Genomic DNA, 14,463 nt, shown 5'->3' with positions numbered 1-14,463 from the left:
TCACTGCTATTGAAAAGATGCCATTCTACTTACCATCCGTAGCCTGTCCTTCAATCTCTAAATAGAATCCAAACAAGGCGTATGTTTCATCACTCTGAAACACAATTGTCATCGTGTTTCCTGTTGACATAATGACCTGATTGGGTAAGAGTCCTGAAAGTATTGCTATCTGCTGGCTTGGATCGGTGCTGTGTCCCTCATAGAATGTAAGGAAATCGTATCCCTCCTCGGTATCAAATTGAACTGTTGCAGCAAGGATACGCTGCCCAGCCATTGCCGTCAAGTACAAGGTAGCGTCAATGTTATTACCATAACGAGCAGGGAAGTTGGAACTGTAAAGTTTTAGGAAGGGTGATGTCACAGGTTGGTATTGTTCCCCAACTCCGCCAAGCTCTGTTCATTAATGAAATATAAGAAATGACATTAATTTCATATCTGCTTCACAATGAAATAATCCAAACGAAAACCTGGATTTTCATTTCTTGACACCTGTGAGAGTGATATCAGAGGTCAATCCTAGGGCAATCCATGCTAGAAAATCAATCATTTTCACATTTCCAACCCGCTGTCCAAACAAATGAAGAAGTTCAATTTGTTTTGTGGTAATGATAAAGATAACTAACAAACACTTGCTGTCCATGGGTGAATCAGTCCTGTATGAACAGATCAAAAGTTCTTGTATATATGTTTGGACAGCAGGTTAAAAATGTTGCAAAAAGGCTTATTTTTTCGTGCATGGAATTGCCCATTGGCAGAAATGCGGTTGATGTTTCTAAATGACATTCAAAGATAACCATGAAAATAGAAATATAATAATCATAACCAACAACTTGATGTTGGGTTATTCACAAATCATTGATTCAAAATAATAAGTTATAAAATGTAATTTGATAATATGCCTACCTGGCAAATAGGTCTGTTTTGATGGCAGTATTATAAACATTGATTTTCCTCAAATGTTGTATTGAAACCCACTGAGATGATTTTAAATCAATTTCCCAAATTTACAAGTTATGGGTGATCTAATGAGTCTCAACTATGGAATGTTATTAGTGTTAGAGTTCTTCCCCTTCAAGAAGTAGTAATTTTTAATCAATTATCATGTGGGATAAGGGTTTGCTATGATATTTAGAGGGCACTTTGATTCAACATTTCTTTTCAAAGCAAAGTTAACATTGAGTGCATGGATAACCCCAAATCTCTGGAATGCAGTGTCCTAGTGTAAATATTTGAATAGAATCTTACCAATGAAAACTGGGCAGCCAGGGTTAAAAGATGTTAGAAGACAATGTGGTGTAACATCACAAAGCCTCTCTCCAGGTATACATACATGATCCCCACACTGCACATCTTTAGGGGCGCATGGTCCAAGCTCCTCTGAAAATATAACATACTTGACATTAAAGAAGGTGTATCCTGATTGTTTTTTCAGCATTGACAGTGACAAAGATAAATTAATTAAGTACTAGTAAGTGATTAATTAAATAAGTAAATTGATTAAGTTATTAATTAAGTGATGTATTGAATATGATGCAATGACCAAAGGCTGCAATAGGGGGCTGGGGTGACCTGAAGATGGCACATTTATATTCTGAATAGGATGATAGGGGTTATTACTTGTAAAATCCTTGAGGTGGTCACCCCTGGCTGCCTCCCTTGTGATGCCAATCCTTGTCATGGCAATGAAAATAGTTTTTTTTGCGAAGTTCTAAATCATACTTGGACCCCTCATTCATCATAGAAGATCAATACATATTTTTTTTCTATAATTCATTGGAGATTTCCCTTTTCAAACATGTCAAATAAATGATTGAAATATAGTATTGAAATATCATTAATAAAATACATAAAGAATAATGTGTTACATAATAAGCTCTCCTAATTTTCATATATTGCAATTTAATGGTGTCACTGCAATGCTATGGCTCTTATAACTTACATCTTATTTGATGGGGATTACAGTAGAACTTTTGCATTATTATTATTATTATCTTCTTTTTTTTTGGGGGGGGCTCGTTTCTACAGAACATCTTGATGTTAGGGTCGACTTTGCATTTCAGGGGAATTATACTTACCATCTTCTAGCACAGCAGTAATATTTGCAAAGAATCCACTAGATCTGAAATTCTGGTTGGTTACCATGGTGACCCACATGTCGCCACCTTGTGACAGAACTTCTTCCGGTACAAACCCACCGCCATAGAGCCTCATAAAGGGATTAGTACTAGTGTTACTGCCATCTCCAATTATAACATAATCATTTGCATCATGTGTAGAGAAGTATTCAAATTGAAGGCGAATCTATTAAGGGGCAGGAAAAGAGCATTTCTATGAAGAATACTATGCACTTCGGTAAAAAAAATGATAATATTGTTGATTTTGATGATATACATATTGAACAAATTTTAGACCACATCTAAACCAATCTGTTGTTCCAGGTGAGGGGGGTATTTTTTCAGTTATTCTATATTCACAGGCAGAGTACTATAATCTTCAATGATATTATAATTATAATGTAATAATGCACTTAAATTTGATAGGCATTTCATATGTTTGTGTCTAAGGAAACATAAGCAAATGCTTTGACAAAATGTATAATTCTTGATTAATTGAATTGTTTTAAAACCGACTATTATTGAATGGGTGTCTGTACTTAGAAAACAATCTTCAAAATTAGAACGTGTATCAGATCGTTTCACAGAAAGATTTAATTTCATACTGCCATAAGTAATGTTTGATGAAAATACTTGAATACCTCAGGAAATATGTAACATACCTTGAAGCCAAATCCAGCAATGAATTTCCATGTGTAGTGGACATTATTTGGGTATTCAGTAGGGTAGCCATATGATGTCAACGGATAGGGAATATCTCCATAAAATAAGTAAACAGTTTCTTCACCGATGGCTTAAGAAAGATAAAAATGGTAATTCAATCACTTTCGCTGACGATTTTTTTTTTCAGTGAGTAATTTACAGTTTACAGTAATTTTGTCTCCTCCACTTATACTGGTAAAAACATCTATAATATGTTTAGTTTGTCCGATATTTTGGGTGTCATGTTTTGAGAATCACAAGAGAGAGACAGAAAGAGGAAGTGAGAGAGGAAGAAAAGAGGAAGAAGAGCAAGGGAGGGATATTGTAGCATTATGGTGCATCCTCAATAAAAGAAACACATATCCCAATCACCAAATACGTTTTTATTACAAAATTTGACACTAAAAATAAGAGAAGAAATTATTATTTTTCTTTGATTTACTTAGTGAGTCATTTGGGCATGGTAGATTTCGAACATAAACCGAGTCTGTGGCACATCATAGAAAATTATCATTCTGTTATCTGTCTTGACTCTCATTCAGAGATTGTTTTGAATGTAGCACAAGATAAAAACTCCTTAAACCTGCAAACTTTTTCATCTTTGACAAATTTAGGCCAATTTTTCTGTGCAACTTGATTTTGACATTGAAATTTCCAACTTTTCTTGCCCATCAATGTGTTAACTATTCACATCATATAAGTATCAAAATAAAAAAAGAGGATTTTAACTTCATCATGGTTTGATTATGATATCATAATGTGGCTGCAGCAGTAAGTTGGAAAATTACCGGTAATCCTGCTTTATAACAACTACTGTTGTTTAATCTAAAGTAGATGTGAACGTATTCTTTCATAATTGTGATATACATCGTAATATACTTTGGTTCATCTATGGATGGGGAGACGGCTGGGGCTGACAGAGCCCTCTCTAATAGGCTCCTCTACAAAATTGATGGATTATTTTGCCTTCCCCTGAATTTCAATGATTGAGGATTTAATACAAATAGGAAATGATTAATATTCAATGGAAGATTGATTGAACACTTCTCTGAATCTTGACAGGAGGAAAATATACTTTAAAAAAATACTCATTGTACATGTTTTTCAAATATATTTATATCAATATCATTTTCCTTGATCATGAATACAACTTATCTATTTCATCTATCATGTTAAGCAAAGACACTTACGATAAGAGCATCCTGATTCATCCTCTCCTCCCGTGCAGTCATTGACAGTATCACACACAGTTGAGTTGGCTAGACATATACCATCATTGCAAAGGAAACTGTCGCACCCTTGTAGGATAACAAATCATATTAATTATGTTTGACAGAGAATGAATTCAATTGATTTAAGATGCATTTATGGCAAATACTGGCTATCATTATTCCCCAGAGGCCTATCAATTACAAAGGCATCAATGAAAAGAGTAATCAGATAATATATAGTTATCATAAAGATTAGCTAATGATATACTTCATCATTTCTTTCATGCTTGTTGGAATGATCGATTCGGAAAAACAAATGCTGGAAATACTATGCTAGGCAAATTTTACTCCTAAAAATAAGGCAATTATTAATGCTATGCATGATCTCTTCGTGCATATTATATAGGGTACTATAGCATGATGAAAAATAGAATGAATTCATAAGAAAAGGGGGAATCATGAAAACTTAAGTCTTTATCATGTTGGAACTCCTTGAAAACGATAACAAGTTCTTAGCTTACTGTGTGAACAATTTCTTTCGTCCTCTCCAAATTCACATTGATGTTCGCCATCACACTCTTCTTCAAATGGAATACATTTACCACTGTCGCAAGAAAAACAATCTGAAATATAAACAGAAAGAAATAGATTTGGAAGCCTGCATGTAGTATAGATATACAGTCATGATATGAAGAGAATTTTTAGACGGAAAGAGACATTTCAGGCTTCCTGTCGTAATGTCCCTAAATGTAAGTAATTTGTTTGGTTATTCTTCAAAGTTTACCCTAAGCAAGACCATTTATGTGCTGAAAGTTGTTAAAGAAGCAGTTGGTCTCTTCCAAAGAAACGTCCATGGTTTCACTGAAAATGTTGATAGATGACCATTTGTTTTTCTAATAATCTTAATGAAGTTGGGGGAGCTTTTTATAAAAGTTTTTGTCAGCGAATGTTAACTACTAATTTGTTTTCGGCCAATCAGATGCAAGGACCTATAACACCTGTTTGTACATCATCAACAAAAACCCTCATGAAACTCTTCCCTGGGGAGCGTTTCATCAACATTTTTGTCCGGCAAGTTGTCAGATCTGACAACTTTCCCAGGATCCGATTGATTGAGAGGTACTGTTCCTATGGTAACTGTCGGATAAAGCAGGATTTGTCAGATAAAACAACGTCCAACAAGTCCTTCATAAAACAGTCCCCAGACCTTACTCCCCAATCTTGAATCATAAAACCATTGACTGCATGTGATTGACTGTACCAACCTGTAGGAGGAATGCATTCAGTAGGAGGAACAGGGCAGGAACAGGATTTCCCATCTGGCATACAAACCATTCCATCACCGCAATCATACTGGCTTGTATCACATTGAACATCTGTTAATCAAACAGGAATTGGAGGTAAAGATACAGAGAATGAGAGAAAAATGAGAGAGAAAAAAAATGAAAGTTTATAGTATACTGTGTTGCAGATTATTGTCCGATGTGGTTATGTTATAGGCTTAGCAATATTTTATAAGTCTTATAATCCCAAAAAGGTTTAAAGGTTCCAATGACTTGGACATCTCTCTTTCCCACCACTTTATTAATTCTTTTAAATATGTTGGTTTCGAACGGAGAACTAGAAGTCTATGAAATTATAGTGGAACCCCCCCCCATAATTTCCTCAACATGAAATATTAGTAATATGAATGCTATCACTCGAAGTATACACAGCTTCCTTTATATTCGGTTATCAAAAGTATAAAATTTATTTTATGAATATTGAAACTTGTTCCTTTTTATTTACCCTAATAACTATCCTCCTTTTCTAAGTTCTAATTGTATTTATATATTAGAAAAATATTTTATTTACTTTAATAATTCATCCATTTTTATTTTGTAATCATTTTTAAATTTTGATCTATTATTATTATTATTATTATTATATCTATTATCTTCTTCTTCTCCTCCTTCTTTTTGAGGGCGGCGGGGGGGTCAATATTTAGTCCATCATTCTGTAATGAACAGGGAGGAAAAAACCTGTTAAAGTCAAAGTGCTGTAAATATATTGTAACCATGGAAACTGTCTAATATTCCAGACACACTTTTTGACTTACCATTTGTTGATTTCTGGATGACACTGGCATTGAAACCCCTGACAGACACAGCATTGTCAGAGGTGAAGGTAACATAGAGATTCTGATTGCTCGACTGGTAAGTAATGATACCTGACCGTGTCATGGCACCTGATAGCTCCAGTGGTTGACCAATCGGAGTACTGCCTGAATAGAAGCTGAGAAGATCTCGGATGGGCTCGGTGTACAAGTCATTAACATCAATCCTTGGTCTGTAAAGACAGTGTTAAATTGTATCACAGAACGGTGTCGGAATCTTTTATTCTTCCTTCAATTCATGTCACGCCATTATGCTTTTGGCTTCTTATTATTTTGTTGTGGAACAAGAGACATAATATTATACACCATTAATTTCATATACCCAGGCCCCGGACTCAGGCAAAAAAACAAACTCGAAATCGTATTTACACCGATGGTCCCATTTTCAAATTTCAGTTATCACTGAGGTAATGTAAGGAATTGTGAGATGGTACAGAAAAGTTATGTGCCGTACTTACCTGTATCCAGAAGAAGCAACAAAGAGCCATGACTGATTTGCATTGAGCGGGTACCTGTCTGGGTAGTTGGGACTAGTGAGGACGTAGGGAGACGACAGTCCAGTCAAGTCTACCACCACCAGTTCTGAATAATGAAGAGAAACATTAATATGATTATATCAGATTATTGATTCACTGAATGACCATTGCATGCTTGGAGGCAAATATGCACGCTAGATTTGGGTGATGTGACTAGGAGAGGAGGGAGATAAGGACCGAGGCGGAACAGGGAGAGAGGGGAGGGGGATTAGGATAAACAGGAATGTAGAGAGGGGTGTGGAAAGAAAATGGATATAGCTGAACAAGTAATGCATGCTTGGGTATAAATCCTGTGAAGCAAACAAGATAGACAAAACATACTTTGTAAGGATTTTCATCAATGCATAATTTTTATTTATATATTTTCATTCATGTCCCCATCGATATTTAAATGGGTTATACGATTAAAGAAACACAAATGACTAAATAAATAGGAAATAGTAGGCCTAAACAAAAAGTATTGATTAAATTCACCTGAGGTACAATCCTGTTCATCCGATTGGTCTGTGCAATCTTGATATCCATCGCACTGATAGACAGCATTATAACACTCGTTTCCTGTCGCACATGGCAACTCACCGGGACGGCATCCATCTGGTAATAGACATTGGGAACAATATGTATATGATTATAATTTTTGCTGTCAAATTAACGAACATGGCTATCAACATTATTTGTTTGAAAAGATTTGACAGATATAATTATGTGATTACTTGTCGACTAAAAATAATCAAATTATAAAACAGAAACGGGATGAAAAGTAACCTTGTTTATTTATATTTCAGTCTCTATAATGAACATCATAGAAAGTGCATAATAGTTTCGATGACTTATCTATATACCCTTCCCTAGTATGAATGGATTAAAACGGAACACACTGTAATTAATATTAATACAGTAAAAATTATTAGGACAAACGATACAGGGACCATGTTACATTACCAAACAATATAAAACACAATTATAAAACTTTTCTTTAATCAAACAAACAAGCAAACCAACATTTTATCCGTTTTAATCAACCAAACAAATCTCTCACATTCTCAGTAATGTACACAACAATCGAAGAAAAAAAAAAGATTTGCAAGGGAAGGTTCATGTCTACAGTTTTTCAGTGGTATGTTTCAGGAAGATTTATGTTTGCTTTATGATTCTTAGATAAAGCCCTTTAATTGCAATGAAACTTCATTTAGACATTTTCAGCAAGAACTCACAAGGGAGATCATGATCAAAGTTACACCGTGTCCCACCTTGTTAACCATCTGTAAAATATTTTTGTTAAGTTAAAGTACCTGTGCAACCCTGCTCATCTTGTCCATCTGTACATTGTGATATTCCATCACATTCTTGATCAGGGTACACATAGCAGCCACTTCCATCGAAACAAACCAACTCGTTTGATTCACAGTTTGCTATTCAAAGAAATGAGAAGGTATATAAAAAGAAACAAACAAATCAAATAAAAAACTGCGGGCTATCATTAATTGAAATGTTTTGTCAAGTACCAATCTATTCACAATCTTCTCTAAAATTATCACTGTATTTGAATTCAACGAAGATGGCATTATTCACGTTTCCACAGTAATGAATTTCAAAAATAACTAACACATTTTTCAAGCATTTTTTGCAAAGCCCCAATTGCATTAATTTTGTCCATTAATCCCCCATCAAATTAATTGCAAAAGTCTCGATGATCAATTAAGATCACAGAAAGGAATATAGTTAGGGGACACTGAAGACATAAAAGCGCTAATTGAACAAGTATTCAATATGCAATCGAAAGATTCGAAATCATATTAGTGACAACTTTTAGATGGAGTATGATAAGTAAAACTTACTTGAACAGAAAAATTCATCGGAGCCATCAACACAATCCTGATTACCATCGCAATATCCTGATGGATCGTAGCACCCACCATCATTACATCCCAGTTGATCAATAGGACAGGCTGAATATCACAGGGAATAAAAAACGAAGAAAGTTTACTGACCGACATCATTCCGTTGGCTTCTCGAAAGACGATATTGACCCATATTACTCCCGTCTTCTTACTGCTTCTGCCCTAAGACATACCCCCCATACATCTTTAAGATGAGTTATAATCGAGGGGCGGGGTACTTTTGAAGAAATAAACCTCGAACTTCAATATAAAGAGTTATTTTACATGAATTAACCAATTTTAATATATAGATATACTTGTAGAATACAGATATTAAAAACAAACATGATGCTCTAATTTATTTTATTCTTTCTATGAGATAGTATATAGTATTTTAGATAAATATGCACTGCGAATTTATATATATAGCATCAGGCACAATACATGCAAACAGATACATTTTAAAAAAATACTTAAGGACAAACAATTTTGTGGAAATTACACGTCTGCCGTATTCCTATAAACTTACAGCTGCAGAATAGCTCATCAGATCCGTCAACACAATCAGGAATATCATCACAATGTCCAATAAACAGATAACATCCACCATCAAAACATGTTGCTTCAGGGCAAGATGCTATAGAAGAAAACAAGAAAAAAATCATGATGTATCTGACTTGAAAATGTAAGAAAGATCCATTAGAATAGAGGTTGTGCGTCATAATGATGGGTACGTGAATGGTATATGAAAACAACTCTAAGTAATCAATCGTTAATATATTTCTCCTAAATACAGCATCTTTTCAACTGTAAATTTGATAATTTTTCATGATCTTTTTAATTTTTAAATCTGAAATCATATCTTTTCTTATCACGAACAGTCCTGTTTAATACAAATTAATGTGCGAGGTTGGTTGATGAAACAGTTAATGAACTGCGCGTACTTGGATGCACGATATATCAAACGAAATCTACATTGCTTTTGAGAACCTAGCCCATTTGTTTACATATGCAATTATTTACATTTTGTTATTTAATTGATGCTTTAAAAACAGCTACATTAATGGACAAGTCCACCCTAACAAAAAGTTGACTTGAATAAAAAGGGAAAAATCCAGCAAGCATAACACTGAAAATTTCATCTAAATTGGATATAAAATAAGAAAGTTATGACATTTTTAAATTTCGCTTAATTGAAAAAGTTTTATTCACATCCTGGTCGGTATGCAAATGAGGACATCACCCACTCACTATTTCTTTTGTATTTTATTATATGAAATATGAAATATTTAACTTTTCTCCTCGTTATCCTGTGGAACAAAATTTTATTCTTCCCTAAACGTGTGGTATCACCATGGTTTTAACATTTTATGGTTCAGTCACGTTGGTCCCTTGTTGTCAAATCTGTAAAAATTGAAATATTGTATAATTCAAACAATAAAAACAAAATAAATTGTGAGTGATATCATCGACTCTCTGATTTGTATGTAACTAAGTTGTGCAAATATGTGAAAAATAAGGGAAAATTCAAATTGTCGTTACTTTCTTATTTTATATCCGATTTTGATGAAATCTTCAGCGTTATGCTTGTTTGATTTTTCTCTATTGATTAAAATTAAACATTTTCTGGGGTGGACTTGACAAGTAATAAACTGAAAGTAATCTGTTATTGGTGTGTTACTTACAGCAAGAATCTTCATCTGATTCATCTGTACAATCGAATTCACCATCACATTGTTTGTCAATCGGATAACATTCGGTTTGATCCAGACAAGGAAGTTCAGTGATGCTACAATTACCACCTGGAAAATGAAAACGATATATTTATTTTCATTATACAGAATGCATTAAAATACTAAAGGCAGATATGAAGGAAAATATAAGATCAAAGATAACGAATAGAGACATTTGATATTGGTGGCCTTGCAAGAAAGGGAAGAGTAGGAAAAAAAAGAAACGAATATTTCTTTTTCGCTGTTCGGTTGCTATATCGTAAACATTGGTATTTGAATTAATTTGACTTCAATTCATAAACTTTTCCAATGAGTTAACACTAAAGAAACATTAAGATTATTTTATTTCTAAGAATGATTTTAGAATGATATTGAGTGATACCAGATGGATTTTTTTTTGCGATGATTCCTTTTCAATATTTGCGATTGCATTGGTTGTGGATAGAATATCAATCTTTTAGTGATTTATGAATGATAATAGTACAGCAGGATAGTTTTAGGGATAATTTTCAGTGATTGAAAGTGCGTTGGACATGGTAGAATAAAATTGAAATTTGAAAAATTGAAAGATAAAATCTTTTAATCATTTATTTTACTTACCTGAACACAATACTTCATCATATCCATCCACACATTGTTGAACACCATCACATATCTGATCGAACCCAACACACCCTAAGCCATCTGGACATAGGATCTCATCAGGCTGGCAAGCTTTAAATGCATAATGATAATGATAATAGTAATAGTCATGATGATGATGATGAATATGATTGCAGCACAATAGCAATAAAATGATATAATTTAGAAATTGTGAAGTAAACACAAAAAAACGTGAAGAATACAAGCTCATAACCCTTCAGAACAATGAAATGTATCTTGTACACGGTCAGAGTCCTATCGTTAGAAAAGCAGCACAACTGACATCATATGAGAATAGAAGTACATTATAAGATGTAATAAATGTCAAACTTGTATCACTTGAAATTATGACTTATCAGCGTTACAAAGAACATGCATCACTGGACACTATTGTTTGAGATTAGTTGTACAAAATACCAACTGATTTATTTCCATTGTACATTGAATATGCACATTTTTAGTGTGTGCCTTTGAACGATGCACATGCATTTGCTTATCAATAACGATTTCTTTACAAAGATTTATTTAAATCGAACTATGTTCGAAGCAGAATTTTTTTAAAAAAGTTATGAGATAAGATAGTTAGTGGGATCTGTATTTTTTATTCCAATTAGTTTTCATTATTTCATTGCGTCCAAGTAAATTATATCAGCTATAATTTATTATAGAATTATTGAACACCAAAGGATATATCCATGTTAAGTTAAATGTGCCTAGAAAGCTTCGATATTAGTTTATGAAGCAATTAATACCAATTTAATAACGGCATTAGGATATGGATAATATTAATGTTTGAGTGATTATATTTGGTATAAAACGGGCAAACAATTTACCTGGAGCAATTGTTTTAACGGGTAATAGTGCACAATATTTGGTAACTTGAATAGAACGCACATGGAGAATATATATATATATATATATATATATATATATACACTATGATGAAATTAAACATTTTTAGAATGCTCTGCATATTTGTTTTATTGATTTTTATTATATTTTTTACTTAATAAAATATAACTTTTCAAACAAGAAAAGAAAGGGCAAAACAAACAAAAATATATATTCTCGTATGACATCAGACCTGAGGATGAAACTATTGTTGAAACAGGAATGGTCGTAGGAGTGGTAGCAGAAGTAGGCGTGGTCTGGGAAGGATTGACAGACGTGATTGGAGCATTTGATGTGACCATTGCAGTTGAAGTTTCCTGGATTGCAGTTGTAATGGGCGTGGTCTGGGAGGGCGTGGTAGTGGATATAGATGAGTCTGTTGTGGTTGTGACTGTGAGGGTTATAAACGGACCGCAGCAATGAATTGATGTATATAGTGGATCCTTTAGGGCGTGGTCGCGACAGACGTTACCCCAAGGTGTGTCTTCTTAAATTTATGGGAGTTTTGAACTGAACCACTTTGTGGATTGACGATGGTAAAGCGTGATTAATTCTCTCATCAAAAATTGTAGAGATATGAAGATGGTATGGTTAGCAGCTATTTATTTGATATTTTATATCTATATCAAGATTTATGTCATATTTCGGCGTTCACCAGGGGGCAGATTCAGGATTTTTGGAAAGGGGGGGGGCACATTTCCCAGAGGAAAAAATTGACAAGTAAAAAAGAAAAACAAAATTTTTCAACCAAATTTGAGAATTTCGTCCACGAAAAAAAATTTACAAGCAAAAAAAAGGTCTTCATTTTCGAAAGGGGAGCACACTTTAGTTTTTAAGGCATTTTTACATTACAAATTTTAATTGTGCCTCTCTCTCCCCTGGATCCGCCATCGGCGCTAACATATTTTGATGAGGCGGAGGGGGAGGATCCATTGAAATGGGACTTCATAATAATCTCTCATGTGATTTAAAAGTATCATAGAGATACATGACTCTTAACTTTAATAGACTTTAATCTTCCTTCCCTTCTACTCTTTCTTTCGAGCTTTCGTGGGTCATCCTGTACAAGCCTGTTGTTTTTATGATACTGTATATATGTTACGTTGATTTGCCAAATAAAATCAATCAATCCATCAATCAATTTATTTTTCCTTTGCCTTTTATTCACTACTTTAACTCAATAAAATCAATGATAGCCCCCCCCCCCCCTCTTGACTCCACTGCCCCTGGTTCTTTAAGTAAATAATAGTAAAGGGAAATAAATGGTCGAAATTATAAAAAAATCCCAATGTGTTTTTCTTAAAGGTAAATAAAGCAAAAGTTTAATTTTACCTCAACCCCACCAACCAATATCCAAAATAAAAGGCCCACCCTAATAAATGTTTTTTTTTCAATCAAAATCTTATTTTCATTTCATCAATGTGTGAGAAAGGTTGGTGATCGTTAGTAGCGTCAGATCTTCGTATAATTATGCAAAGTGTATAAACACAAAAGTTAGAAAAACATATGTGAATTATTGTTCACAATGTAAATGGATAAAGTGTAATGAAAGTGATAATCAAACCAGACAAACAATAAAAAAATACATTCTCGTATAAGGTCAGACCTGAGGATGGAAATGTTGTTGAAACAGGAATGGTCGCAGAAGTAGGCGTGGACTGGGAAGGATTGACAGACGTGATTGGATCATTTGATGTGACCAATGCAGTTGAAGTTTCCTGGATTGCAGTTGTGGTGGGCGTGGTAGTGGATGTAGATGAGTCTGTTGTGGTTGTGACTGTGAGGGTTATAAACGGACTGCAGCAATGAATTGAGGTAGTGGATTGAAGATTTGTCACGGCAGAGGTTGTCTCTTAACTGACATGAGCTTATCGTGATTATAGAATTATCGAACACCAAAGGATATATCCATGTTAATTTAAAGGTGCCTAGAAAACTTCGATATTAGTATATGAAGCAATTAATAACAATTAATAACTGCGTTAGGATGTGGATAATATTAATCTTTGAGTGATTATATTTGGCATAAAACGGGCAAACAATTTACCTGGAGAGAGAGACGTGATTGGGGCATTTGATGTGACCACTGCATTTGAAGTTTCCTGGATTGCAGTTGTGGTGGGCGTGGTCTGGGATGGCGTGGTAGTGGATATAGAGGATTCTTTTGTTGTTGTGACTGTGAGGGTTAATAAACGGACTGCAGCAATGAATTGAATGAATTCTTTGGGGCGTGGTCGCGACAGACGTTACACCAAGGTGTGTCTTCTTAAATTTATGGAAGTTTTGCACTGGACCACTATGGTAAAGCGTGAATATCTTTTTCATCACAAATTGTAGAGATATGAAGATGGTATAGGAGATGGTTATCGGCTATTTTTTTATACTTTATATATATTTCAAGTTCAAAATCATATTGTCATTTGTCTGGGTCAAATAGAATTTTGATTTAAAAAGCTGTCAGTTCAGTACTATATTTAGCTAATATGTCTCAGCAAGCTCCAGCTTATTGCTAAGAGATCTCTAGTAGGCCTAATCACAATGTTATTTTTATTTAATCAATCAATTAATATGTGAAAAAGGTTGGTAATCGTTAGTATTT

At 34.0% G+C, this 14,463-nt stretch overlaps 1 protein-coding gene across 8 annotated transcripts in view; it reads right to left on the bottom strand.

Annotated features, from left to right (window-relative positions):
* The window catches only part of LOC121426747, a 37,507-nt gene that overhangs the window by 7,173 nt on the left and 15,871 nt on the right, over positions 1–14,463 (bottom strand). Inside the window, exons 11-28 of one of the 8 annotated variants that reach the window (XM_041623134.1) lie at positions 13,912–14,040; positions 13,471–13,641; positions 12,058–12,255; positions 10,932–11,045; positions 10,284–10,400; positions 9,128–9,235; positions 8,557–8,667; positions 8,011–8,130; positions 7,193–7,312; positions 6,641–6,764; positions 6,126–6,355; positions 5,293–5,403; positions 4,549–4,650; positions 4,007–4,114; positions 2,777–2,907; positions 2,076–2,301; positions 1,246–1,377; positions 34–393 (exon numbers count right to left, since the gene is read on the bottom strand). In XM_041623134.1, coding sequence (XP_041479068.1) covers positions 34–393; positions 1,246–1,377; positions 2,076–2,301; positions 2,777–2,907; positions 4,007–4,114; positions 4,549–4,650; positions 5,293–5,403; positions 6,126–6,355; positions 6,641–6,764; positions 7,193–7,312; positions 8,011–8,130; positions 8,557–8,667; positions 9,128–9,235; positions 10,284–10,400; positions 10,932–11,045; positions 12,058–12,255; positions 13,471–13,641; positions 13,912–14,040 — 2,712 coding nt within the window. The remainder of the gene's footprint in view (positions 1–33; positions 394–1,245; positions 1,378–2,075; positions 2,302–2,776; positions 2,908–4,006; positions 4,115–4,548; positions 4,651–5,292; positions 5,404–6,125; positions 6,356–6,640; positions 6,765–7,192; positions 7,313–8,010; positions 8,131–8,556; positions 8,668–9,127; positions 9,236–10,283; positions 10,401–10,931; positions 11,046–12,057; positions 12,256–13,470; positions 13,642–13,911; positions 14,041–14,463) is intronic. The other 7 variants (XM_041623140.1, XM_041623166.1, XM_041623158.1 and 4 more) reach the window with 7 other exon arrangements.

Source organism: Lytechinus variegatus, chromosome 1, assembly GCF_018143015.1.
Source record: "Lytechinus variegatus isolate NC3 chromosome 1, Lvar_3.0, whole genome shotgun sequence".
Classification (NCBI taxonomy): domain Eukaryota; kingdom Metazoa; phylum Echinodermata; class Echinoidea; order Temnopleuroida; family Toxopneustidae; genus Lytechinus; species Lytechinus variegatus.
The sequence above is the reverse complement of the archived record's forward strand: the minus strand, read 5'-3'. Positions and strand labels throughout refer to the sequence as shown.